At 45.3% G+C, this 25826-nt stretch overlaps 1 protein-coding gene and 1 long non-coding RNA gene across 5 annotated transcripts in view; one reads left to right on the top strand and one right to left on the bottom strand.

The window, feature by feature from the left end:
- Positions 1-22552, top strand: part of INPP5D (inositol polyphosphate-5-phosphatase D) — a 57322-nt gene extending 34770 nt beyond the window's left edge. The window contains exons 6-28 of one of the 4 annotated variants that reach the window (XM_071566133.1): positions 1053-1140; positions 1815-1895; positions 2074-2145; positions 2417-2540; positions 3604-3710; positions 4226-4328; positions 5139-5335; positions 6666-6783; positions 7268-7364; positions 8450-8588; positions 9207-9315; positions 9473-9561; positions 9806-9887; positions 11035-11124; positions 11262-11375; positions 12464-12519; positions 13600-13687; positions 14427-14576; positions 15269-15362; positions 15591-15698; positions 16202-16474; positions 18408-18981; positions 19678-22552. In XM_071566133.1, coding sequence (XP_071422234.1) covers positions 1053-1140; positions 1815-1895; positions 2074-2145; positions 2417-2540; positions 3604-3710; positions 4226-4328; positions 5139-5335; positions 6666-6783; positions 7268-7364; positions 8450-8588; positions 9207-9315; positions 9473-9561; positions 9806-9887; positions 11035-11124; positions 11262-11375; positions 12464-12519; positions 13600-13687; positions 14427-14576; positions 15269-15362; positions 15591-15698; positions 16202-16474; positions 18408-18981; positions 19678-19680 — 2956 coding nt within the window. In that variant the 3' untranslated portion in view covers positions 19681-22552. Of the gene's footprint in view, positions 1-1052; positions 1141-1814; positions 1896-2073; positions 2146-2416; positions 2541-3603; positions 3711-4225; positions 4329-5138; positions 5336-6665; positions 6784-7267; positions 7365-8449; positions 8589-9206; positions 9316-9472; positions 9562-9805; positions 9888-11034; positions 11125-11261; positions 11376-12463; positions 12547-13599; positions 13688-14426; positions 14577-15268; positions 15363-15590; positions 15699-16201; positions 16475-18407; positions 19003-19677 lie in introns of those variants that run through there. The other 3 variants (XM_071566132.1, XM_071566134.1, XM_071566131.1) reach the window with 3 other exon arrangements.
- Positions 13989-19328, bottom strand: LOC139676802 (uncharacterized). The gene is made up of 3 exons (XR_011698735.1): positions 19255-19328; positions 16473-16593; positions 13989-14443 (listed from the first exon to the last, which is right to left on the bottom strand). It is a non-coding gene; the product is annotated as an uncharacterized lncRNA (long non-coding RNA).
- Positions 22553-25826: the final 3274 nt, after the last annotated feature.

The raw sequence follows: 25826 nt of genomic DNA, 5'->3' as shown, positions 1-25826 counted from the left end.
TCTGACAATCCAACTGGGAAGCGCTCTGGGATCTCATTGTTACCCAGCAGCAGCTCTGCTCAAGAGGAAAGGCTGCCTCTTCCACCCTCTCGCTGTGTTCGGCCCCTCTGTCATGTGAGATGAAATACCTAACAATAAGTTTTCTTTTCACATACTGTTCCTCCCCAGCAGTGTCCCCAGCATTGTCCCCAGCACTGTCCCCAGCACTGTCCCCTGCACTGTCCCCAGCATTGTCTCCAGCACCATCCCCAACAGTGTCCCCAGCACTGTCGCCAGCAGTGTCCCCAGCAGCATCCCTTGCACTGTTCCCAGCATTGTCCCCAGCACTGTCCCCAGCACTGTCCCCAGCAGTGTCCCCAGCACTGTCCCCAGCATTGTCCCCAGCAGTGTCCCCTGCACTGTCTCCAGCAGTGTCCCCAGCACTGTCCCTTGCACTGCACCTACACTGTCCCCAGCAGTGTCCCCTGCACTGTCCCCAGCAGTGTCCCCAGTGGTGTCCCCTGCACTGCCCCTACACTGTCCCCAGCATTGCCCCCTACACTGTCCCCAGCACTGCCCCAGCAGTGTTCCCAGCAGCCTGTGTCAGCCTCAGCAGCTCCACAGAACCCGTGTTCAGTTGAGCTGCCCCTGCCACTGCAGCGTTCAGAGGCACCAAAGTGCACTGGGCTGTAAGACGTTGGAGTGCACTTTGATCTGTGAGCTGTCACAGTTGGGTTGATGCTGGTTTTATACTGTGTCCTCAGGTTTGGCCAAGTTTGGGGTATCTTTCTGGGGAGATTTAGAAAGTGAGAACCTCTAGAGCAAAATCCAAGGAACAGCCAGTGTCGCTATGCTCCAGCCTTGCAAGGCAAAGTCCCTGCCTGACTCCCCTACCTCTGTTGGCAGTGTCACTCCAGCAGCTGAGAAATGCTCCCATCACCCGCCCAGCAGCTCGGAGGGGACATGGTGTGACCGTGTGCCCATAGTCTCTGCTATGTGGCTTTGTCTGAGCATTCACCAGCCCAGGCATCCTCAGACAGAGCCTCAGACCTCTGCCATGTCTCTGTCCCCAGTGAGGCCTCTAGGACTCTTCCCTCCCTGGAATCCATCCAGAAGGTGTTTGAGCAGCAGCTGCACCCTGGTGTCCATCAGCGCTCTCAGGTAAGTGGGCTGGCAGGTGGGGATGGGAGAGGGGAGCTGCCAGCAGGGAGGGGACAGGTTCTGGCTCTGGGGATCAGCTGCCATTCCTGTTCCCCTCAGCCTCTTCCTGGCTGCAGTGCAGGGGGCACCCAGTAACTTATACTCCAGTTCCACTTACCCCATAACCCCTCCTGCCTGCCCCACTTCCTGCCCCAGAGGAAAATGCCATGAACTACCAGAGGACCCCCATCTCCCCATCCTCCCTCAGCTTGGGGCTGGCACTGCATACTTCTTTTTTCATAAACTTCACTCCAGGATGTTTCATTCCCAAATTTTCCTTCTCCTCATGGCCTTCCTCTCCCTGCCAGAAAACCAAAAGTCCAGGATTTCTGTATGTTGAGCCCCAGACCTGGTCATGCAAACCTGCCCCCTGCAGCAAGGTGACTCCCTTGCATGGCCAGCTGCCCCTAACTTATGGAAAAGGTTTGCAGGTTTGTCCTTCCACACTCTCATACTTCTGCATATTCAGCCACAATCCTGCTCTTGTGCTGCCCATTGCAGAGCAGAGGAGCAGAAGCACAGGTGGTTCTCCTTGCACGGGGTGTGGGTTGTTCCTGGGGCTGCACTCCAGGCCATGCTCTATGGCTTTGGAAATCATCCACCTCTCCCTTTTTGTTACTGTGCTGTGGTTTCAGATGCTTGGTGAAGCAAGTCTAGTCAATATCGTATTGAAACTCAACCAGTTGATTTCTTTGCTGTCTTCTATTGAAGAAAAGGTACAGTTCTAAAGCTGTTTTATATTGTCTTCCTGTCATCTTTTGCCTCTAGCTACGTTCCTTGTTCATCATTAGCGCAGTCCTCTGCTACGCTAAGATGACTTTGCTCTGATTTCATTACTTTCAATGTAATGCAGAATCACCAAATGCAATAAATTACACATAAATCCTTTTACAGGTGAAAACACTGTTGATTGAAGGTCCTGATTCAACACACCGGCGTTCCCTTATTCCCCCTGTCACTTTTGAGGTAAATATACTTTTTTAATGATGCTAATCATAATGTGGAAAGACAGCAACACAGATTTATGTCTGTATCTCAGTTCCTGGGAACTTTGCTGTGCTGCCACAGAGATAACAGCTATTCCTAGATGCTGTTTAGCACCATGCAAATGCCTAGGAGGTATCCAGTGAGACTGGCATAATGATGTGTCCAGGAAATCAGGGATGTGTTGCACTCGTAAAACATGTGACTGAAGTGTAGAAGATTGCTCACAACAAACCTCTCTGTCTTCCAATAGGTGAAAGCTGACTCCCTAGGGATTTTCTCAAAAATTCAACTCAAGGTTGATGTGGAAATGGGAAAACTAATTATCAAGAGATCTAAGGATGGTCCAGAAGACAAGTTTTATACCCACAAGAAAAGTAAGATATTTAAGGTCACAAATGCTGGACTAGACTCTGGGTCTCTTGAAGATGTGGAGGGGCTCCACTTGGGCTCCACTTGGTTTGGCCCAGAGGGCAGGGATTTCCACAAGGTCCTGGGTGTTGTGCAAGGCTCTGGTCAGGCTAGACAAAGACCAGGGAGTCAATACTTTCACAAATTGTTTTAGACCCCGCTTTTCTAAGTGAAGACACTGGCATCAGGACTGCAAGGAAGCAGGTTTTGGTAGATGGTTCCCCATATGGCTGGTTGCAATAGACTCATATTTCTACTGAAAAGCAGTGTCCTTTGAAGAAAGACATTCTGCAGGAACACACTGACTTCTGTGATGATTTTTGATGGTGAAAAGCCAGACACAGTTTCAGTAACATTTTTCAGTGAATTTTCCTTGAATTTTTTGGATGTAAATCAGTATGTCCCCTGATGAGCAATGCCAGTTTGGTGTCTGAAGGCCCAATTCAAACAGCTTCCCTTTTTTTTTTTTTTTCCCTGCTGTATTCTGGACAGGCAGCTCACTGAGACTGAGCCAAACAGATTTATCAGAGAGTAAAAAATGCCCTTGGGCTCTCTCCTGCTAGAAAGTCAACCTGTTGCTGACAGTGATTGAAAAGATGAGCTTTAATATATGACTTTTTCCACCTGGTGTTCATAGTTACTTGGCTACAATTTTAGTTGAGGAGGAATCACCTTTACCTCCAAATGAGGTTTCACATCCTCTTTCGCAGATGGGAAAGGAATATATGTTAGCTGGCTTGGGATACAGGGGGATTGCCTACAGGAAGTCAAGGCTTCACTTCAGACTGCAGGGCTTGGGATGGACAAGAGCTCCAGGCAGAATGAGATTTGGAGGTCCTCTTCACTTTGAGTCCAATTTGTTCCTATTGGGAACAGGATTAAGCCATATTAAGATGCAGATCTGTGAAGCAAAGTGTGCCTCAGCCATAAGAGACCATGCAAATCCTGAGCCTGTGAGCAGAGTTGTGCTCATTCTGGTGGGATCTTCCTTTCAGTGACTGCAGCTCATGACATCCAGCCTCTGTTCAGTCTTGCAGCTTATCAAGTCCCAGAAGCTCCCAAACAAACTGGTGATTGTGCTGGAAACAGAAAAAGAAAAAACGCAGCGGAAGGAATATGTTTTTTCTGATTCCAAGGTACATACACGGTGCTTTCTTCCTGCCAGCCTGGAACAAGTACCTGGGAGGGAGTGGCACATGGGGCATTCCTTGGCAGAAAGAGGAACTGCTGAAGGATGCTGCTTGGCTTTGCAAAACATAAATTTCTCCTTTGTTCTGGAAACATCCATAAAATGGACAGGTGTGCTGTGTACAGGGGGGACTGGAGAGCCATACTTGGGGCTGCCTCTGAGGCAGGAGGAGAGTGTCGGCAGCAGGGAGGAGAGGCAAGGACTCTGTGATGGCAGCTGCAAAAAAGTTGATATAGATGAGCAAGAGGGAAGAAGACATTTATTCTGACCAGCTCAGCACTTGTTAAAGCAATGCATAGGCTAAGTGCCTAAAAAAGCACCATGGAAAATTCAGCCTCTTGGAAGGTTTCAGGATGGTGGAATCTTCATGTGCTGGGAATTTCCTGGTTCAGGGAGTTTGTCAGGAGGTTGTGTTGGAGGAGTTAAGCATCTCAATAATTGTCTGTGCTCCTCCCTGTCTAGAAAAGAGAAGGATTCTGCCAGCTTCTGCAGCAAATGAAGAATAAACACTCAGAGCAACCAGAGCCTGATATGATCACCATCTTCATTGGAACCTGGAATATGGGTATGGGTTCCCTTCTGACATGGGCGTTCCTTCAGACACTTGCCAAAATGTGTGCTCAGCTGCTGTGGTGAGCCCAGGCACCATGTGTGGGTTCCATGGCAGGTCTGTGCACTGGGGCTGTCTCCACTGGCACAGGGGCTGAGATCTAGACTTATTCTGGCATGTGGTTTGACACTTCTTGTGGTTCCAGTCAAAGGACCATGAAGTTGTCCCTGATGGGCACTGAAGGATTCTTCCAGTGCCAGGGAACTGGCTGGCACAAAGCTGGTGCAGCAGTGTACATCATCCTCCACTTTGCAAACAGGACAGGAGCAATTTCACCACCTGCTTGTCAGCTGCTCTGACCCTGACTAGGATGGTTTGTGTCCAGCCTGGAAGAGAGCTGAATGTCTGTGGTATTTAGAGAAGGGGACAGGGTGTAGCTGAAGACAGTGGGATTTAAGTTCTTTTTCCCAATTTGGGAGAAAACCTGGTTCAGCTGTTGTGAGCTGAGCTGTCTTTGCTTGGTCATGCTTAAGGAGTGAGGAGGCCAGGAGAAGTACAGCTTCCTGCCTTTACCCTTGGCTAGCCTTGGCTTTGGTAAGTTGATGGAACAGAGCAGAGTGGCCAAAGCAGAGTCCCTCTTTCACTGGTGACTCAGGTGGGGATAACACCTCTGTCACCTTAGAATAGTGTGACCATGCCGATACGAAACTGATGTGGGATACAGTCAATGTGAAGCCTCTCCTTTCTGTCCCCACGTGTTATCTGCATCCTGGGTTTGACAGGACACGCTCTGACTTCCTTTGGTGCTTGATTTGTTAATGAAAGGTGCAGCACCTCCCCCAAAGAAGATCACCTCCTGGTTCCTCTCCAAGGGGCAGGGGAAGACCCGTGATGACACTGCTGACTACATCCCTCATGACATCTATGTGATTGGCACCCAGGAGGATCCCCAAGGGGAGAAGGAATGGCTGGAGACGCTGAGGCAATCTTTGCAGGAAATAACTAGTATCAGCTTCAAAGTGGTAAGGGGTTATTCCAGTTATTGCACATAACTCAGGCATATGAGGAGATTAAGTGGGATTTTTCCTATGCCTCTTCCCCTTTTGTCTTGGTTTGAGATAAGCAACTGCCAACCCCCCCCAAGCACAGAGAGAAAAGCCTCCCTCCTAACACCAGGGAAAGGGAGGAAAAGAGAGGGGAAAGAAAAAAAAACACTTCAAACCACATTTATACTAAAACTACATATATTTCTACAGAAAGGAAGAGACAATTAGAAGAGAGTACAAATATACACTCACACAAGTCTGCAACACACAACAAATTCCTCACTTCTTAACGAACACACATACTTTACTGTCTTAACTACACATTACTTAAGAAGAAGCTTATTCCCCAGGGAGACAAACTCAGGCAGAGAGACCCAGAACAACACATTTTACTTTCCTGAGGTACCCTGTGAGCCAGTGGTGGGCCTGGTCCTCTCCATCCCCCCTGGGACAGCATCGTGCGTCCTCCCAAGAGGAGGGCTGAGAAGAGACTGCCTTAACCACTCCCACACTGGTTCCTACTTTCCTGGAGATGATGTCATAATGTGGTATGGAATACAAAATTACTGGCTAGAAGAGGTCAGCTGTGAGCTCAGCCCAGCTCAAGTCAGCTGACAGCTTTGGCCCAGTCCAAACTCCAGAGCCCAAATCTAGGCCCACCTGGGTGAACCCATAACACCTTTCCTTCCTTTATTGTCATTGCATTTGGACGAGGGAGAGTGAGCTGCCTGTGTCTGTGAAGATCCTCCCCTGGAACTGGCCAAAGAGGCAGAATGATGTGGACAGTGACCCCCCACTGCCAAAGCAGGGACCCTGCCAGGCTGGAAGCAAAGGCAGATGGTTGTTTTGACCTTAAAAAAGGAAGATACTGTAAAACTTCCAGAGCCAGCCAAAGCCTAGATCTCGCCCTAGGCTATTGCACTTTCAAAGTAGGATTTAATAGTACACAGGCACAGTGATAAAAGAAACTGAAACTTATTAAGACCAGGTTTGGACATTCTTGAGTTTCAGTGATGTCAAGAAACAGATCTAAGCATATCTGGAAAGCCACAAGACTTCTGAGTCTCATGGTTATTGGGAAACTATCTTGTGGAAAAAAGGTAATCCAAAGATTAACTGGAAAAAAGTAGTAGAAAATAGCAAGATCCTTCCTCTCACCTTTGATTAAAATGACTGCAAGTATATCCTGAGCACAGGAAGAAAGTGTGTTTAGGAGAAGGACTACAGGAGTAGTTGGAAGTGCAGCTATAGTGCACCTCTGCAGGTATGTGCAGAAATATAACCTCTAACCTTCCCACCCCTGCAGATAGCAATCCACACCCTCTGGAACATCAGGATTGTTGTACTGGCCAAGCCAGAGCATGAGAACCGCATCAGCCACATCTGCACAGACAACGTGAAGACAGGCATCGCCAACACCCTGGGTGAGGAGAGCCCCAGTGCCACCCGGGGCCTGGGATCTGTACCAATGTATGTTTGACATGGAACAGCTCTGCCTCCACAAGACTCCTGGGACAACATTTATGTGGCACCAGTGGTACTAAAGTTGTATCCCAATAGCACTGGTTACATCTTACCCTGTAAGACAGAAAATCATTTGTGTGTGCAGTTAGCACACACATATATTAATATTCCACCAAACACTTTTGACTGGCTATTGGATTGTCCTTTCTTGAGTTTCACAGGGAAACTGCAATTCTTTCCCTTCAACTAAGTTTTTTTAGCATCCTTAGAAAATTTGTTGCCACGATCTGTGCTGCATGTACTAACTCTTTCTGTGCTGATTAAGTTAACTTATTTCTCTTCTCCATCTGCCACTTCACTTAAGACCTGCTTGGTGCTTTATTATCTTTGCTAGATTCAACCTGGAGGTGGATTTCTTGACATTTTTGGCTTATCTTTTTCCAGGTAATAAAGGAGCAGTGGGGGTGTCATTTATGTTTAACGGAACCTCCTTTGGATTTGTTAACAGCCATTTGACTTCAGGAAGTGAAAAGAAACACAGGTAAGCTTCATACTCCCCTTTCAAAAATGGCTGCTGACTCATAGTGAAATTCTCTGGGTCATGTTTGGAAGGAGGGCCCACCAAAGAGGCACAAACATGTCTTCCTGACCATAAAAAAATTGTTTAATGTCTCCTAGGAAGGCATTTGAACAAGGAACTTCTGCTATGTGCCCATAGCACATGGGTACAGGGGAAAGAGCCAGCAAAATGATATCAGAGCTGAGTGTAAAAGCTTGCACAGCACTTGTGTGACCTGCCATGCAAGCCCAGTGCATGAGGAAACAGTTCCCTGATCTACAGTGTCTTGGAGAGATGTGTGAAGGCTTTTCCCATCCCAAAATAATGTGCTGAAAAGGGGACAATGTGCCTCCTCACTGCAGGCAGTGCTGCAAGCACAAGAGCTGTGCTGTGCCCTGGGGAACAGCTGAGAAAGGTCCTGCCAGGCAGAGTTGTCAGGGATGCTGACAGGGAGGTGTGTGTAGCACAGAAATATCTCCATGGGGGCTAATTCTCTATACTCTGTGAAAGGAGTGTTCCTGGTCTGTGCAGCACAGGACTGGAAGGCAAAGCTCTGACACCAGCAGGAGATGTGTGCCCACTCTGGGAGGAGCCAGAGCTGTTGGAAGGACTGGTTTTGAAAGTGAAGAGGACTTGAAATAAAGATATTGGCTTTGCCATCTTTCTCAGTTCGGAACACAGATGGTGTGGGATTTCTGCACAGGGTCTTTGCCACTGATAGAGCTAATTCCTATGGAAGGGTTCTCCAAGGCCTGGAATAACTGGCAAAATCTAGTTATGTGTTTGCTGCTGAAAACTGAAAGCAACAATCTAATGCTGGGTTTCTAGGACATGTAGCTTGGAAAAGCACAGCCCCAGGAGGCAGCAGAAGTGGCTTTAGGAGCAGGTTCCCTGGGCCTGTCTGAGGAGCAGCATGTGGCTGGGGTGTCAAGTTCTCAGTTTCTGATCTGCTCCTCTTGAGATACTGAGCCAGATCTGTTCCTGCCTGGGAAAGCAGCAGCCAACCCGGGCACTAAGGAATTGCACAGCAATTCAGCGTGTCAGGCAGATATTCCTTGTCTTGACAGACGCAACCAAAACTACACGAACATCCTGCGCTTCCTGACACTGGGAGATAAGAAACTGAGTCCATTTAACATCACTCATCGCTTCACTCATCTCTTCTGGCTGGGAGACCTCAACTACCGTGTGGAGCAGCCCCCGACGGTGAGGGACAGGCGTGATGCCTGCAGGGGCAGCATCCTAGAAACTGTCTTTTTCCAGCCTAGAGCAGCATGGCAAAAAGAAGAGATCCTCAGGGTGTGAGTGTGGCACCATTTGAGGGAAAGTAAGGAAATCCCCTTTGCCCTCTCCAAGGATTAATGGACCCAGGAATGCCATCTGGCACACTTTGCTGCTTCAGGAAGCCTTGCTTCCCCAAACATCCCAGATTTCCTTCCCACTGTAAACAAGCATCTGTCTCTCAATGGCTCAATCCAGAGATTACCTTTCTGCTCTGTTTGGTGCATTCAGGAACAGGCAAGGCATCATAAATACTGGATCTGTTTCAGTAGGTAGGAGACAGCAGCAAGGCTGGTGTTAATGTGCATCTGGTTGTGTGTGCGTTTGTGTAGGGGATGTGTGGGCATTTTGATGCCTGTTTTGACAGACAAATGTTCATCCATGCAGCAAAGACTGGGGCCTCTCTGTGAAGGGAAAGGTTGTGAAGTGGCAGGGGTTCAGCTCTGTAAAACAGTTCAGGAGTATTTGCTAGTTCACCAGAGAAGGGAGTATTTATGAGGAGGTTTTGCATCATCTGCAGCTCTGCTGTTTCCCTGTTGGCAGGAAGCAGAGAATATTATCCAGAAGATCAGGCAGCAGCAGTATCCGGAACTGCTGGCTTTTGACCAGCTTCTCCTCGAGAGGAAAGACCAGAAGGTGTTCCTGCAGTTCGGTGAGGTTCTGGCTTTCCTGGCAGGTTCCTCTCCCACTCCTGCCCACTCTCTCTGTCAGACCTGGTGTGGGATGGGGTGTTCGGGGGCACTGACTATCTTGCCCAGAGGAGGGTTACCCATGGGCCAGGCTGTAACAGAGCTCTCTCCCTGTTTCAGAGGAAGAAGAGATTACATTTGCTCCAACCTACCGTTTTGAGAGAGGCACCCGGGAGAAGTATGCCTACACCAAGCAAAAGGCTACAGGGGTAGGTGGAACCTGAGCTCCCTTCTGAGGTACATGGCAGAGCAGGGAAAGTATCTCCTACAGAAGAAAATTACCTAAACCAATCTCTGCCCTTGGAGTGCCATTTTCTGCCCTTGGAGTGTTTTGAAAGGAGTCAATACAACGACTTGACACAAATATATGGTGCTTGGGCAAGTGAATTTCCTGTCCTTTTGTAAACTAGTGCTTTCCTTTTCTCGACATCACCTCTCTTTTTCTTTTTGCAGATGAAGTACAATTTGCCATCCTGGTGTGATCGAGTGCTCTGGAAATCCTACCCCATGGTGCACGTTGTGTGTCAGTCCTATGGTGGGTAGATAACAGATTGTAGAAAGCAAGGCAATCAGTTTGAAACGGAAATGATTCAGAGCAGAGTCTGTAGGATCTCCCTACACTGCCAGGCACTCAGCATAGAGGGACCTGATGTTAAACCAGGGAGCCAAATCTCTCTGCCTGTAACGTTCCGGGGTTGAGAATTAATTCTGTTATTCTTTTATGTGCAGAACACCGCTTGGACAGCTGCAGTTGTCCAGCTTTAGGCCATGCTGTAGGCTCACTACACCAATTATTTCTTGGCAACAACCACCACTTTTCCTGCGCAGTTACCACCAGGAACTCCTCACTTGGTAGTGCCAGCAGGGCAGACTGTGTGCACAGTCCAGTCTGCAGAGGCTGGAGCTGCAAACAGCTCTCTTCTATCAACTCATGTTCCAGAAGGACTGTGTGGTACTAAGACCTGTTCCGTTTCCTGGTGAGAAGCATCGCAAAAGTGCAGTGCAGGGAAGAGAGAGAGAGAGAGAGCACAAGACCTGTTTAAAAGAAAGACTCAGATACCAGCTCCTGAAATGTCAGCAACTGTATGTAGGACTGAGCATCTGAGTATGATGTTGATGATTTCCTATTCATGGGTTAGAGAAGAGGGCTGTGAAGGTCTCTCAGGTGATCAGGTGGACTGATCTGATCACAGACCATATTGTGCTGGAGTGTGTGGTTGAATAAGCATCTCTAGGAAGACTGGGCTTGCTGGAACTCAGTGTGTGCTTAGGGCAAATCAGGCCCTGCTCACTCACTGTTATTAGACTAGGAGTTGCTCTCTAGCACTGAAGTAGCACTGGTGTATTCTTGTGTGATTTCCTGACACATTAGAGCTTTAATTAGCTGTGCCTGTTGCAGAGGCAACCAGGAAACCTGCAAGGGCTTTTTGGGATAATCCAACACTGACAGTTGCTTGCAAAATGATACAGTAAAATTTGGTCCATTACCAAAATCTTTCTGTGTTCTGACTGAAGAGTTACCTTTCTGCTTACTGACATGAGATTATGTAAAGAAACACCTCTAACTAGAGACAGTTAACCACAGCAACTGTCAGGTTTTCTGGAAAATCACCACCCGGTATTTCTGTGGCAGAGATCTTCACAGAGCAGGGCAGTAACTCTCCTCCCTTTCTTGCTGGCAGGCTGCACCACTGATATCATGACCAGTGACCACAGTCCTGTCTTTGCCACCTTTGAAGTGGGAGTCACCTCACAGTTCGTCTCCAAGAATGGTCAGTCAGGTTGGGTGTCAGTGTGCTGTTTTCAGCTGGGGATGCAAAATGTAGTGCGTTGTATATGTGGAAAGAAAAAGCTGAGTCTTAAAGAGTCCACCTAAAAATGCACTCTCTATCTCCTTTCTCTTTCCTAGACTCCAAGTACACAGATTCCCAAGGGGAGATAGAGTTCCTGCACTGCTATGCCACTCTGAAGACCAAGTCCCAGACCAAGTTCTACATTGAGTTTCATTCTAGCTGCTTAGAAAGTATGGGTTTGCCCATCCTTATTATTTCTGTCAAAGTTTTCTGCTTGTTAGTATTAGTTCTTCTTCTTCTTGCTTTCATCTAAAATAGTAACTGTGTGAATCACTTGTTCCAATACAAAAAAGGGGGTGTCCTAAGGATTTGTGGTAGTTTACAAGTGAACCCATACTGTCAGCCCTACAATCCAAACCCCACAGCCAAGGGAGCTGTAGTCCATGCTTACATGTGTAGCCTTCCACCATTTCTTCCACCTTCTTTGGCAATCTGGCACGAGATGTTTATCACACAGAAAATCTCTACTTAGCAAAGACAATTGATTAAATTTCTAATTGTGCCTGCTACAAAGGATCAGGTGCTTTCAAAGTAAACCACCTGCATTATGCTAATGAAAATAATTTAAAATAATTGAATTACCCTGTTTAACAAAGAATAAATCAGAGGACCAGCTAAAAGTGAATGGAAAGCGAGTGATTTGACTGTGTGAATGAGACTGTGTCCCCCCAGTGCTGCAAGATTCCCTCCCTGCCCCGGTGCTGCGGGCCGAGTCTCAGCTGTTTATGTAACATGAGCCTTCCTGCCTTTGCTGGGCCTTTTTAAAGTGATTCCCCATCACAGGGCTGCTCCAGTAAGTGGGACAGCGTGCTTTGGTGTTTGCTTCATCACATTATCACATGTCAGAACACTGTGGCAAAGACAGTTCCATAAAAGATTATTTTTTGGCTGTATCAAAATTTGCATAAATTTCTATGGAAACAGTGTATTACGAATCTTAAATTAGAATTTCAAAAGTGTGCTATCTTGAGTGGCGTAGGAAGAGCTGTCATGTTCTTATCCTCCAGCCCATGAGCTGTTCACTGCCAAGTTTAACTGTAAAAATAAACCATTTAACAATGCTCCAGGAAAATCACTTGTAAATTTAATGTGTAAACATTCAGTCAAAGCTCAGACTTTAAGCTTCTTAATAATTTTAAAATCTTTGTCCATGTGGGAAAATAATTGTAGGCCTTTTGGAGCGTGGCATGTGAAAAGGATTTGTAGCCCAGTTCTTGCTGTCTCTCTTCTGGTAAACTCCTTTCTTGTCCCTTTGCAGGTTTTGTTAAGAGCCAGGAAGGAGAAAATGAGGATGGCAATGAAGGGGAGCTTGTGGTAAAGTTCGTCAATGCACTTCCAAAGGTAGACTGGCACTGTGCTTTCATATCCATGTGGAAGAGAAGCCTTCCACCTTCATCCCATAAGCAACATTAAGACTTTTCCTTATATAAACATTATATGCAGGAACATGGTTGTGGGGCTGGTTTAGACTTAAAGAGACTGTAAGAATAGAGGATGGGCTTCAGCTGAACAGAGCATCTTATATGTAGGAAACAACTTTCCTGCCAGTACTGACATCTCGATCAGGAATTTTGCTGGCATGATTTTGCCATTCAGGAACATGACTTTTTTCTCACCTTTTTATTGAATGTAACTATGCTGACAAGTGTTTTAAGTAGGGCCATTTTTTAAAAAAAGTTTTAGATGGAAAATAAGACATCCTAAAGGGTAACTGCTTGGGAGTTTCTTGTGTGGTCAGACAAAGTTTTTTCTTGGTATTTTTTAAAAATGTTGGTTAAGTAATTTTTAACCCATGTTAAAAAGAGCATCAATGGCCAGAAGCAGTGTTCTGTGTGTCAGTGCCAGACACAAGCCCTGTCCTTGAGATCAGAGCTGTTCTCCATTTCTTGGCAAGGTGAGAGCTGGAAGAACTACAGGAGCTCCTGGATTTAGAGCAAATGTGCCTGTCAGTATCCTTCTAAACATCCCCAAAAGAAAAAGTGTTGACTTTGGAAAGAGTGCATTACACTGAGAGACTGGGGAAAGGCTCTACAATAAGTGATTGTAACAACAGCCAAACAGATTTTTGGAAACAGACTGTGATTAGAGTCCAGATCCCTTCCTCACAGAGGAATTTTCAGTCCTGCACTGCAGGAGAAAACTGCAGCTCATCCCATAGGTGTTAGATTTCCAGCATCCCATCTGCTATGCTGGGAGCAAGAGTGAGAGGACTCAAAGTGTTCTGCCTTCTACCACAGATCTGCAAACACCAGCAAAGAGGCTGATCCTGGAGGTGACATGATACTCTCATGGGATTATCCAGCAAAGTTTTCCTTATTTGGGACTGAGGCACATGGGAAACTGTTCTCCTGTAGACCATCGATTGTATTGACCCACTTTCACTTGTCTTTGCAGCTGACTCCGATTATTTCAGACCCAGAATACCTACTGGATCAACACATCCTGATTAGCATTAAGTCATCAGACAGTGATGAATCTTATGGTAAGTGCTTAGCTCTGAAGTTCTGGATAAGTAAAAATCTACTTAGATTCTTCCAAACCACTGAAAGAGTAGATGAGAACAGAAGTAACTCTTATAGACTGAATACGTATGATGCTCTGACTTCTGATTTAGAACTCAACACATAGAAAAATACACCATGGGTAATATTTAGTGAGGTAATTATGGTTAGAGGAATATGAACTAGAAGCAGCAACCTGTGTGAGCTTTCCCAGCTCTAAAAGAGTAGCGGCTTAAAAAGAAAATACTTTACAGGAATTAAATCAGGAGTCAGTCTGGTTAAATGGGTTTATTCAGAACACACAAATCCTGTTTCACTTGCACTTACTTGAGGCAATTTTCCTGGCTACAGAAAAGTATTTGGAAGTGCTGCTGGCTTCCATATCCTCAGCAGCCAGAGACTGCAGTCTTTGTCCACAAAAGGCTCTTTGCTGAAATCCCATTAACTGAAATACCAGCCAAAGGCTCATATTTTCCTTACCAGGAATGGAAGCCCAGAGCTCTGCAGTCACCCACAGGTATCTCCAGTGCCCAAATCCTTCACATGTGTTTGAAGTGACATGAATGCCCCTGATTTCTCAGGAGATATTACACTCTTAACTGTGATCCAAAGCAGATTCTCTCCAGTAATCACAGCCCTGTCAGCATAGTGATTGTAGATGACACAAGAGATTTCCATGCTTTCTCAGTCTCAGGCTCGTTGTCTCTTGTTGTCTTTCAGGGGAAGGCTGCATTGCCCTGAGAATAGAAGCAACAAAATCCTTAGCTCCTATCCATACTGTGCTGACACACCATGGAGAGAAAACGGGGGTCTTCCAAGGTGAAATCAAATTGCAAACATCTCAAGGGAAACAGAGAGAGAAGCTGTATGGTAAGGAATGTCATCACCTCTGCAATGCTCACCCTAGAGAACAGCCACCTCGAAAGATTTCTGGTAACTGTGAAGGAAATGAAAATTACCCCTGCAGTGCTTGTAGTTCTAAAGAGGCAAGTGCTTTTGATGCTGACTGCATGGAGCTGTGAGTATTGTTAGTTCTCAGCAGGATACCTGTACTCTTTCAGCAAGACAGAGCAATTGGATTTGGGGATTTTTTGTCATCATTCAAGCAAATTCGGCAGATTGAGAGAGCCCCCTGTCTGTCACTAATATTAGTTTTATTGAATGAGGATACCTAATTTCCACTTGTAGTAGCTATATGACAAGGTGACAAGTGAGGGTCTTGAGGAGCAGCTAAAGGATCACAAATTTTGCTTATTTTCACTTTGCTACCTGTTGTTCTCAATGAGTACAAAAGCAGCCTGGTGACATTTACTATTCCTCAATGGTAAAATGACTATATGTGACTGTTTGGTGGATCAGGACCTTTGTATTTCAAGATACACACTTTTCTGTGTCAACAAGAATGACACGTATCAGTGGGCAGTTGAAACTATAACAGCAACAACAATTTAAAACTGTCCATCAGAATGATGGACAGAGAGATGCCTTCAGGCAAGTAATAACACAGAAGACTTTGGCAGATCCTGAAGCTCCCAAAACGCTCTTTTATGCCTTTCCCTCAGATTTTGTCAAGATTGAACGTGATGAAATCGCTGGGCAGAAAACAAAGAACATCAGCAATTTAGAGCCTAACAAAGAGTGGGATCAGACTAACAGGTAAAGGGCAAATTGGTAAGTCAGTACCAGAAAATTGGTTGGCTCAATAAACCCAAAGCTTACATAGGAGAAGTATTAACAGGCATGGGGAGTGCTGGGAAGCTGCTCTATGGCTCTCTGGTCAGGGCTGGTCAATGCTTCTGTGCCCAAAGCTTCATAAGCTGAGAATGCATTAGCCAGACCAGGTCCCTGCACCCCACTTAGAAAGGGCCTTTCTATTTCCAATAGAAAGTCAAAATCTACTCATCTGATGGCCAGAGAGGCAGCAGCCGTTGCTCGCTACTGGGGGAGTGCTTCTCCTTCGGCAGAGCCTGCAGGAAAGGAGGACATCCTACGGTAACCTTGCTGCTTTGCTTCTCCCAGCCGGGGGTGGGAAGCTGTGCTCAAACTGCCTGTCTTTCCCTTTTCAAGAGTCATAGGATGAGTCTGGGTAAGGCTGTCCTTTCACTCCATTTTCACAGGGACTCTTCTTTGCAGGCAGACCCAGAAACCTGTGAATGCCCCTGGATGTGGCTGCAGAGGCTGAATGCTCTCTGCAGCCTGGAAATGGAAGTGTCTGGCACAGCCAAAGGAACTATTTTAGGGTTGGGGAAGGTGACCTTGACGCAACTGCTTCCTCTATGGTGACCAGGGGAGGGAGGTGCTAACAGGACTCCCACTTATTCTCTGATTCTGAAGCAAGTGATAAAATACAAACAAACAAACAAAAAAAAAAGAAAGAAGTAGGTGGTATAGAATTTAAGTAGTCAGTGGGCACTAACTCCTTTGTAGCTGGCAGGGAGACAAAAAAACAACAATATCTGTGCATGTATCTCCCTAACAATATTTCTTCTCTTCAGCAACTCTACCCCCACAGACATCAGCAACCCCAACTACCTGGGGATGGCTGCCTTCTCTCAGCAGCCCTCTGCAACCTGCCAGCTTAAGCAGACACCTTCAGCAGACCAGACACCTTCTCTCTGGAACTATGAGCAGCAGCCCAAAGAGACTACCTCCCTAATGGGACAGAGTCCCTCATCCTCCACGTCGCCCTCCTTGTCACCTCTTTCTCCAAAGCCATCCCTCCAGCCCACAGCAAATAGAAGCATTTGTAGTCGGAGTCAAGAGTACCTGTGAGTCTTTGAGTTTTGCACTAGGACTGGGCCCCTCTCTCCTGTTGTTCTGCACCGTCACTGTTTCATTAACTGTATCGAGAGTTCAAGCTGCAGCATATTCTTTTCGTATTTTATCTCTAGAATTAGAAAAAGATAAGTGAAGGTCACAAGTACAGACATCTCATACTTAAAGAAAACAAATGTAGTAGTTTCTCAGACCTTTGTGAAAGGAAAGCCAAAAACTTATAAGTTAAACTTACAATTAAATAATAGAATCTTAGAATCATAGAATGGTTTGGGTTGGAAAGAACCTTAAAGTCCATCTTGTCCCACCCCAAGCTTGGTCCAGCCTGGCCTTGAACACATCCAGGGATAGGGCAGCCACATCTTCTCTGGGCAACCTGTGCCAGGGTCTCCCCACCTTCTGAGTGAAGAGCTTCTTCCCTACATCTAATCTAAATATCTCCTCTTTTAGTTTAAAACTGTTCCCCCTTGTCCTGTCACTATTTGACTGTGTAAACAGTCACTCTCCCTCCCTTTTGTAAGTCCCTTTGGGCATTGGAAGGCCAAAATGAGATCTTCCCAGAGTCTTCTTTTCTCTAGACTGAACAACCCCAGCTCTCTCAGCCTGATAGAGGTTTATTTCTTTACCAAGAAAATAGGAGAAGATTACAGAGTTTATTGTAATAACAAAGGAGAAAAGGGGAGAGTGTGGCATAGATCTTTTCCCTGGATGGGAAGGAGAGTTCCTTCAAGTGTCATAGGTGAGGTACTTTCTCTGAATTTCCACTTGCATTACTGTACAAACATCCAGCTAGCTAAGAAGCCAGAATCCATGTGCTGCATCTATCACAAGCCTTGATGCAGAATTTCCATCTGGCAACTGAAAATATCCCATCCCTACCTAGCTTAGTAAAGTGATGAGGCAGCTTCACCCCAGTGCCTGTGTGCAATCTGTGTCCTTGCTCCAGACTCCTTTCACAGTGACAGCTGCTCTCTGAGCCTGGGCTCACTGTAACTGGATGTGGCACTCTGCACAAGCCAGAACTTCAGGTGCTGTTGCAGTCTGTTCTGGAGCTGCCAGTGCTCCCTCATGCTCTCAGCTCTTTGCTCCTGCCTGTACTGACTACTGAAAACAGCTTGAAGCAAGGAGCACAACTCACCTGAAGAGACCCAAAGAACATGTGCCCCTCACCCCTATTCCACTCTGCTCAAGTGATACTGTGGCTGATCTTTTAAGTCCCATGGTGGTTCCCCAGACAAAAGCCTTGCCACACCAGGGCATGATAGAAACCCCCAGAACCTGCTGTGTCCCGCTGACATTTGTGCTCTCATTCCAGACTAAACTGCTGCTCAAGGGGCTCTGCTATGAACACACAGAGGTTGTCTCACCCTACAGTGTAGAGCTCTTACTCTCTATTGTGCATTTGGGTACATTAGGAAGATTTATCCCTTCCTTAGGAATACCATGTTGCATTGGGAGTAAGAGGAGATTGACCTAGTTGTAAAATGTTACAGTGAGCTCTTCTGTTAAGCCTCCAGACAGCCATTTCCATCCTGTCCTCCAGATCTGAAGATTCTTATTAATATTCAAATTCAGATTCGTGTGTGTCACAGAGCCATCAAAGCACTTGGCACAGTCTGGCTCAGTAGCTTGTTCTTGTTTAAAGTGAAGCCAAGTATCACTTTGACAGGAGTATAGTCTAGCAGGCAGTTTATACAGTGCCATGCATATCTGCTCTCTGCTGCCATATTCCTAATGATTAAGCAAAATAAAAACAATGCAAAATTCTGTTATCTTTCCCTGAGTTTAATTGTTTTCCTGTTATCCCTTTATGCCATCAGTTTAATTTTATCAGGCTCATTTGCTATTCATTTTAACTCTAAATCAGTCAGTGTCTCTTGCCTTCTTTTGCCAAGTCTCCCTCACACATTGTTTTGATGATTGTAGGCCACCTGAACTGGGGAAATCCACATCAGAGCCTGTGCTTCTGGAGGAGGGACAGCAAAGGCCAGAGATGTTTGAGAACCCCCTGTACGGCTCCATGGGCTCCAAGGGCAAGGTGGCTCCCAAGAAAGAGCAGGAATACCCCAAGGCCTTGCGGAAAGAGCAGCTGCTGCTGCCTGAGCAGAGCTGTCATCTCACAAAGCCACAGGAGCCTGAGGGCAGCAAGACCCCTGGCAAACAGCCATCCCCACCTTTCCTGGTCCCCACACAGCGATTCCGGTCCTACACCTGCTCTGGGCAGCCAGAAGAAAATACAGGTGAAAAGAGCCAAGGCAAACCGAAAGTGACACCACCACCAGAAAACTCGGCACAGTTCAAGAAATTAGTGAAGCCATTGAGGGCTGAAGTGAGCCTCAGCACCCAGGGCCAGCAGAACAAGCCACCCCTTCCCTCAAAGAGCCGGGCAGTGCTGGACATGCAGAACTCCAGGGGCCGAGACTATCGGGACAGCTCAGAGCTGCCACACTCCGGGAAGCACCACACAGAGGAGGGACCAGTCAGCAGGACAACTACACCGGTGTGTTCCTTGTGGGAATAAGGCAGGGTGGAAGGTGTATTAGGCTGTGGTGTCACAGCAGAACATGACTAGAGTAGTACTGGCTTTGTTACTGAGTTCTCGCTCCTATCCAGGCTCAGAGCACTGTCCCACAAACCCACAGCGAGCACCACAAAGCTATTGCTGCAGAAGACAGCATGTTGTGAAACTGTGGCCTTAGCTTTGCATGAATTTTTAACTTTTTCTGGACTGTTTAAGCCTGGTGGCCACAAGAGGAATGCAAATAGTCAGTACCTTGTTATGGCTTGTTTGGGCCACCCTGTGTTGCTCCTGAGAATGCCCAAACCTGGCCTGACAGCACAAATCCACAGATAGATTTGTTTTGCTGTAACTAACAAAAAGATGATTAAAAGTGGTTAGTGGTAAACACTTAGCAACTTAGAACAGCAGTGTCCAAAAACATTACTGTACCCCCTACAGAAATAATCACACGTATACTTTTCTGGGCTGGTGGAGGTTTTTGTTTGGTTTAGCGTCATGTTGTTTTTGTTGGTTTCACCAGAGTATCAAGAGCTGGATGAGAAGGAGCAGGGGAGGTCTTAGTATGTGAGTCTGGGAGAAAAGGCTCGCCTGAGCAAGCTGTAGGATGTTTTTTGACTTCTTCAAAACTTGTAGAATTGACAGTAGACAAGCTGATGTCTTCTCTTGTCTCTACAGTGAACACGACATAGCAGCTGGCATCCTAGGAGGAATCCTGATGGGAAGAATGATAGAGATTACTGCTTTGTTCACACATGTCCTCTGGTCTGGTTCTAAAAAGACTGTGAATTTTTACTTTTGAGGGTGGAGCCCTCCCTGTGATAATGAAAATGTTCTAACTGAGAAGTTTATCCTATGTAGCTCAGACCAAGAGGAGCCAGGACCACAATACTAAGTGCAAGTTATCCTTCTGAGTGTCACTTTGGTACTTCCATTAAGAGGCAGGTGGCCAAGTAAATGCATTTGTAAATGTTTTGAAAAAGAACTTCGAAGGTACAGTATAAGGACTAGGAGGTGGGAAGGGTGGATTTAGAGAACTTTATACAAAAGCAAAATTTCTATTTTGTGTTACAGGATTCTTATTAAAGAGTGATATGTAAAAGAAAGAGTCTTGAAAGCGGTACAGCTCCAAAAGCATGTCCTGTCTGTGGAGCAAGGAGTTAGGCGAGGGTGGGAAAAGAGTCTGAGTAGTAGCTACTGACGAAGGTCACACACTGTCAGTGAAGCATCCGTGCCTTGAGCTCTGGGTTGCTCATCTGCAGTGCTCAGATAATGCAGTGGGTGAGGACCGTGGCTCCTTCTCCTTCCAACAGGTCATGCTTTAATAGCCCAACAAACAGAGGGAAACCAGAACTACAGAGAGTGGAGGAAAGGCAGGGCCCGTGGGCAGCCTCGGAGTGCAGCTGCCTGCAGCCCCTCCAGCCTGTGTGACAGCAAGCACTCTGCTTTGGAGGGACACTGGCCAGCTGGTTGTGTAGCATTCTTAACAGATTAATGCTGACCTTACTGTACACGTATTCAGTGACTGAGAATGAATGATGTTAACGTACTTGTCAGTTCTGCTATGTTTGTGTCAAGTCTTAATGCTCTGGTTACAACTGGGCTATGCCTGTTGTGACTTAATCATCGCTATTGTTTCTATGATTACTTAAAAATAATAGTCACCTTTCTGACCACTCATTACTGAAAATTTAGAATTATCTGCCACACCATGCAGCTTTAGTTGAATGTTACACCAGCTCACTCAGTGACAGTAGTCCCTGTGCAGAAGGAACACCAAGGAGAGCAGGGAAGATACACCAAAGACAACTGAAGACACAATTGTCTGTGTGCACAGACTCTTTGTGGATACCGCTGGCTTAAAAATTATAGCCCCTGTTAGCAGGTATAGTTACTAATTGTATGAGTACAGAACATACACAGTAATTCTACTGGAGCAGAAGAGGCCAAGCACAGGCTTGTGAGAATGTGTGGAAGAGGACAAACTGTAAGGCAGAAATCTTTTAAAAGGAGAAGTTTGTCTGCCATGCAGGTTGGAGTTTCAAGGCATCATTACTGAGGCACCTGGCTTTCTAAACTACAAATCAGCAAGGCAGACCATGAGCTTACATTCCCATGGCTTTATTCAGCTGAGCTATCTGTATGTCATCTCGAGTGTTCAGTGGCTGTGGTATTTCCCTGGCCCTGGGGAGCATTTCACTTTTCCAGGTGGCAGAACTTGTATGGCTCCAGAATAAAACCTCCCTGGACCTGCTGAGATTTCTGTTTGATGTGGAGAGTCAGATCAGTGCCTGGTAATTCTGGGGGCTGTTCCTACATGTTGTGGAGATGGAAATTTGACAGGCTCTCTAAAAAAATTTTTTAACATCTGAACAATGAGAAAGGCTCAGATAGATTTTCTGTGTTTATCCACTGACTTCCTAAGCTGTAGAAAACAAAGTACATTTCCCAAAGTTTACAAACTGAAACTTGATATAAAGCAAGTATAGCTTTTTGTGTAAACATTGGGAATGCTACTTAAAGTGGGCACAGATTTGCAGGTGAGCAGAGCTTGAGAGCACTGGACTTACTAAAGCACAAAAACCCGTCCAGGTACTTAATTTGGCCTCTCCTTCAGAAAGGTGTGCTGCTGGGGGATGTTGGGATTCAAAACTGAAAACCACCAAGACACAAGAAGCCTCCTCAGGAGATAAGACTTAATTCAGTATGGAGACATCAGCCCATCTCTTGTCTTTGCATTTGACAAGATCTGCAGTTTTCTGTGTATTCCTCGCACTACCGAAACCTGTTTTGCAACATCCTTTTATTCCCTTCTGCCTTCTGTTCATGAATAATGGATTGCCTCTAGTTACCTGCTCTCCCCATGATTAACATACGGTAACCCTTAGTATAACCCAGCCCCTGTTTTGCATAAACCCAGCCTCTTAATTATCCTAAGAGTATATTACTTAGATACTGTCTACAATACTCTGTCTTCATTCTTCCCTGGGATGGAGTCCGTACTTTATTGACCGTAACAGGGGGAGAAAAGAAGCTCTTTGCCAAGTTTCCAGCAGTAAAAAGTACAGTGTTATTCCCCTGCTAAAAATGCAGTATTCACACACCTGGGGTTCCAGAGACAGTCTGAGTTGAAGAAATGGATGTCTAAAGATTTAGTGTGTTTTTATAGATTTTTAGAATCATATAGGCTACATGGATTCTCCTGGGTTTGCATTTTTAAGTGGTGTTGGAAAGTTACTAAAGCTCTTTCTCACAGATTCTTAAGCTTTCTCATGCCCTGCCAAGGCCACAGTGCTTGTGAGAAACCACCTGCAGCTAGCTTGAAGACGAAACACAAGAAGGCCTAGAGGTTCTGAAGCTTCTCCAAGAGGCAGTTCTGAAGACCTCTGTGGGTGGGGCACCAAGGGAAATGAGAATCATGGTTGGTCACAGATATCTCATGTTAATTGCTACAGAAGTTATAAAAATGGTAATATCCCTGGTCATGTGCATGCAGACCTTTGGTGTGCAACTTGGAAGCTTCCAATAAAGGTATCCCATCTGTCTTTCTTCATTAATATTGTTTCTGAGTGTCTATTTTCACAGGAATTTAGGCAACAGAATGATGGCAAATGCCACTAAGCTTTTTGCAAGTGGATCTTTTTCAAAAGAAGGCTCTAAAAAGAACTTTCTGAAGCCTCTGCAGATAAGACTTAGGTAAACAGCTTAGACATGTAGTGGAGCAAGGATGAGACTGGTGGGACACTGAATAGTGCTTGTCTTTATGGCAGCACTGGCTGTCCTTGAGATGGTAGAGTTGGTAACACCAACTGTGGGAGTTTGCCAGATGTGTATATTAGCAAACTGGATTTAACAAATTAGTCTGATGCTTACGTTTGTTTTGTTTGATTTCTGTCACAAAGTGTTTAAGATGATATCTACCGGTTTTACTGCCCACGTCTTGAATGAACCACATGAAACCAAGACTGAGCACAAGCTTCTGCTTTCTCTTTCATTCCTGGCCTGTGACTCTCTTGCCAAACCAGGTACATGTCTCTGCCATCTCTGCTATTGTCCAGTTAAGTTGATACAGGCAGTACAAGTAGAAAACATGAACTGAAGGGTATGAATTGTCCGAAAATGTACTGATTTCCCCCAGGTGCAGTGTCTATCTGTAACCTCCCGGTATCCTTTATTTTAAGTTGTTAAATAGCTGGAGTCTTTGTGTACTTATTTTCATGGAGACCCAGCTGTCAAAGACACTTTAAGTTCCCAGCTACAGGATGCAATATTGTACAACACAGTAACTTTTCAAAACCCTATTTCCTGCCTGCACCTAATGCAACAAACACCAGCTTACTGGTCCTCTCAGCAGTAAAACCATCACAGGGCACTCTTAAAGCTTTGACTAAAATCCTGTTGTGGGCTACACATTTCCTTCCTGATAAAGGCAGGGTCTTACAGAAAATGGCTCAAGGAGGAGGAAAAATAGAAGGTGAGTTACTCCAAAACAGCAAAGGGATAATTTTGATGTTGGGAATTACATCGCTTAGGCTTGTCATCTGCTGGGGGCAAGCACTTTTTCCCTGGACAGCTTAAAACTAACCATTTAATCACTATCCTCCCACTTCTTTTTAAAATGAAATGTTTGCTAAAATTTTTGCCCATTTTTCTGTTGTCCTTGTGATAGTACAATAATAGTCCATGTGACTGAAGGGATGGATTGACTGAAAATGAAACAAACAAAGCTCCTGATTTTTATAACATTGTGAAGACTCAGATATTTGTGTGTGATTAAACTGGGTATCAGGACTAACTGACCAAGGTGATGCAGGGCAATTCCCAGGGACCTCCTAACCAGTGGTCCCAAATAGCAGCACATTGGTTGGAAAGGGATAATATCCAGATACTTAGTTTTTAATTCCCTAATCTCTGCCTGAGAAAAAGCCCCACCTTCCCCCACAGACATTTGCTAACAGGACTCCATCCCTGCCCTCACATCTGCCACCAAAGAGATGTCGCAGTCACCAGGGCAGTCCTGCAAGGCCCATGGAAGGACTTGTTATGCAAGTGCTACAGAATAATCCAAATACTCATTTCGTGTGCCAAATCTCTCTTGTGCTGAAAAAGTGTTAGCTGGAGGGGTACAAGGTGTTCCATATACACATGTATATACATATATACATATGATAACTTGAACAATAATTTGAATAATAACTTGATGTTTGCTTATATATATACATAAGCAAACATCAAGTTATTATTCACATATATGAGCAAACATCAAGTTATTATTCACATGAATATGAATAGGAAAAGGATCTTCATTCCACAGTGTGTGCATGGTGTTGTTTCAAATGAAGCTCCTAATAAGAAGTATTTTAGGATTGTATTTGTGTTAAACTTCTGAAGCCTCTCAAAAATTCTTTCACAGTTGAATCTCAGGTAGTCAGAAGAGAGATATTTCTTTTTTCCTAGTGTAATTTGCTGTATTTTATCTGCATTATCTTATTATGCATCATCAGCAAGCATTATCTCATTATGCATCACTAAATTTCCCTGAACTTCTCAGTTCATTATCATTATTCTTTTTCATTCATTTTATTTGCAGATAAAATTTGCTCTAGCTTCCAAGTCAGCTAAACTAAAGGATACTTCAATGCACCCTTTTAGATCAAAACTGACTGACATTCTTCTGTAGCCTTCAGAAAACTGTAATCAAAACTGTATTCTCAAACCCCAGTAGTGCAGGAGACATCACAAGGACTAGACATGAGCCTGCTGAGATTTGGGGTTTGGACTAGACAATCTCCAATCTCAACTATTCCATATGTCTGTGATTCTATTTAACTGGCCCATTCTGTGCCAGGGATGGTAATCTGCTACACATTAGAGTTATTATTAACATTTTATTGAATTTTTTTCCAAGGTCTGGTCTAGATTACATACAGAATAAATTAATCTCTTGTATCATGAATTATTAGATTATACCATAACTAATGGAGATAAGGATGGCACAGAACAGGGTAGTAAATGTTGGGCTCAGGAATGAATGAATGAATGAATGAATGAATGAATGAATGAATGAATGAATGAATGAATGAATGAGAATGGATGAAGGAGACAGTGTTCAGCAACAAGCAGAAACGTTGCAGAAAATCAACCAGCAAAGGAGGGACTTTGTGGAATGGAGAGAATCCAGCAGAAGCGAAGTGGGTAAAAGCTGTTGCTGACAGAAACAGGTTGACTCAGAGAAGGGAAGAAAGTAAAGGCAGAAAAGAGATTGGAAAAAAAAGCAGAGACTTTGCAACAGAAAGGAGGAGGGTTAGCTCAGAAATGATGTCTGCTCCATACTTTACAGTAATTTGCTTCTTGACATTACAGCTTGCAAGCACAAAGAAAATGACCAGGTATGGGACATATTTCCTCTTTTCAAAGATACACTGGAAGATCCAAAACAAAGCTGAATTTGAAAAGGGAGCTCTGAGTTTAACTTTGGGAAGGATGTTGGTGATCAGATCTTCCCCAAAAATGAACATTTCTGGTCCCAAGTCAGAAAGCAGTGAGGGTGAGCACCAAGCTCCAGCCTGACTTTGCAGCAGGTCTGAAGTGAATGTCCCATCAGGAACTCCTCCACTCCCCTTGGAGTAAGGATCTGTTCTCACCTGAGTGCCAGCCACAGCACAGCCATCTCAGAACATAATCTCCCAAAAATGAGGCTGGAGGGGGACCCTGGAGGGCCCCATGCAATCCCTTCACCATACCAGCAAAGGGTAAACTGCAAATTCCTTCACAGTACTTTTAAGTGGCCTTATATACCTCCATAGGTATATAAGGAGAGTTTCTCA

The sequence above is a fragment of the Pithys albifrons genome, chromosome 11 (assembly GCF_047495875.1).
Source record: "Pithys albifrons albifrons isolate INPA30051 chromosome 11, PitAlb_v1, whole genome shotgun sequence".
Taxonomy (NCBI): domain Eukaryota; kingdom Metazoa; phylum Chordata; class Aves; order Passeriformes; family Thamnophilidae; genus Pithys; species Pithys albifrons.
The sequence above is the reverse complement of the archived record's forward strand: the minus strand, read 5'-3'. Positions and strand labels throughout refer to the sequence as shown.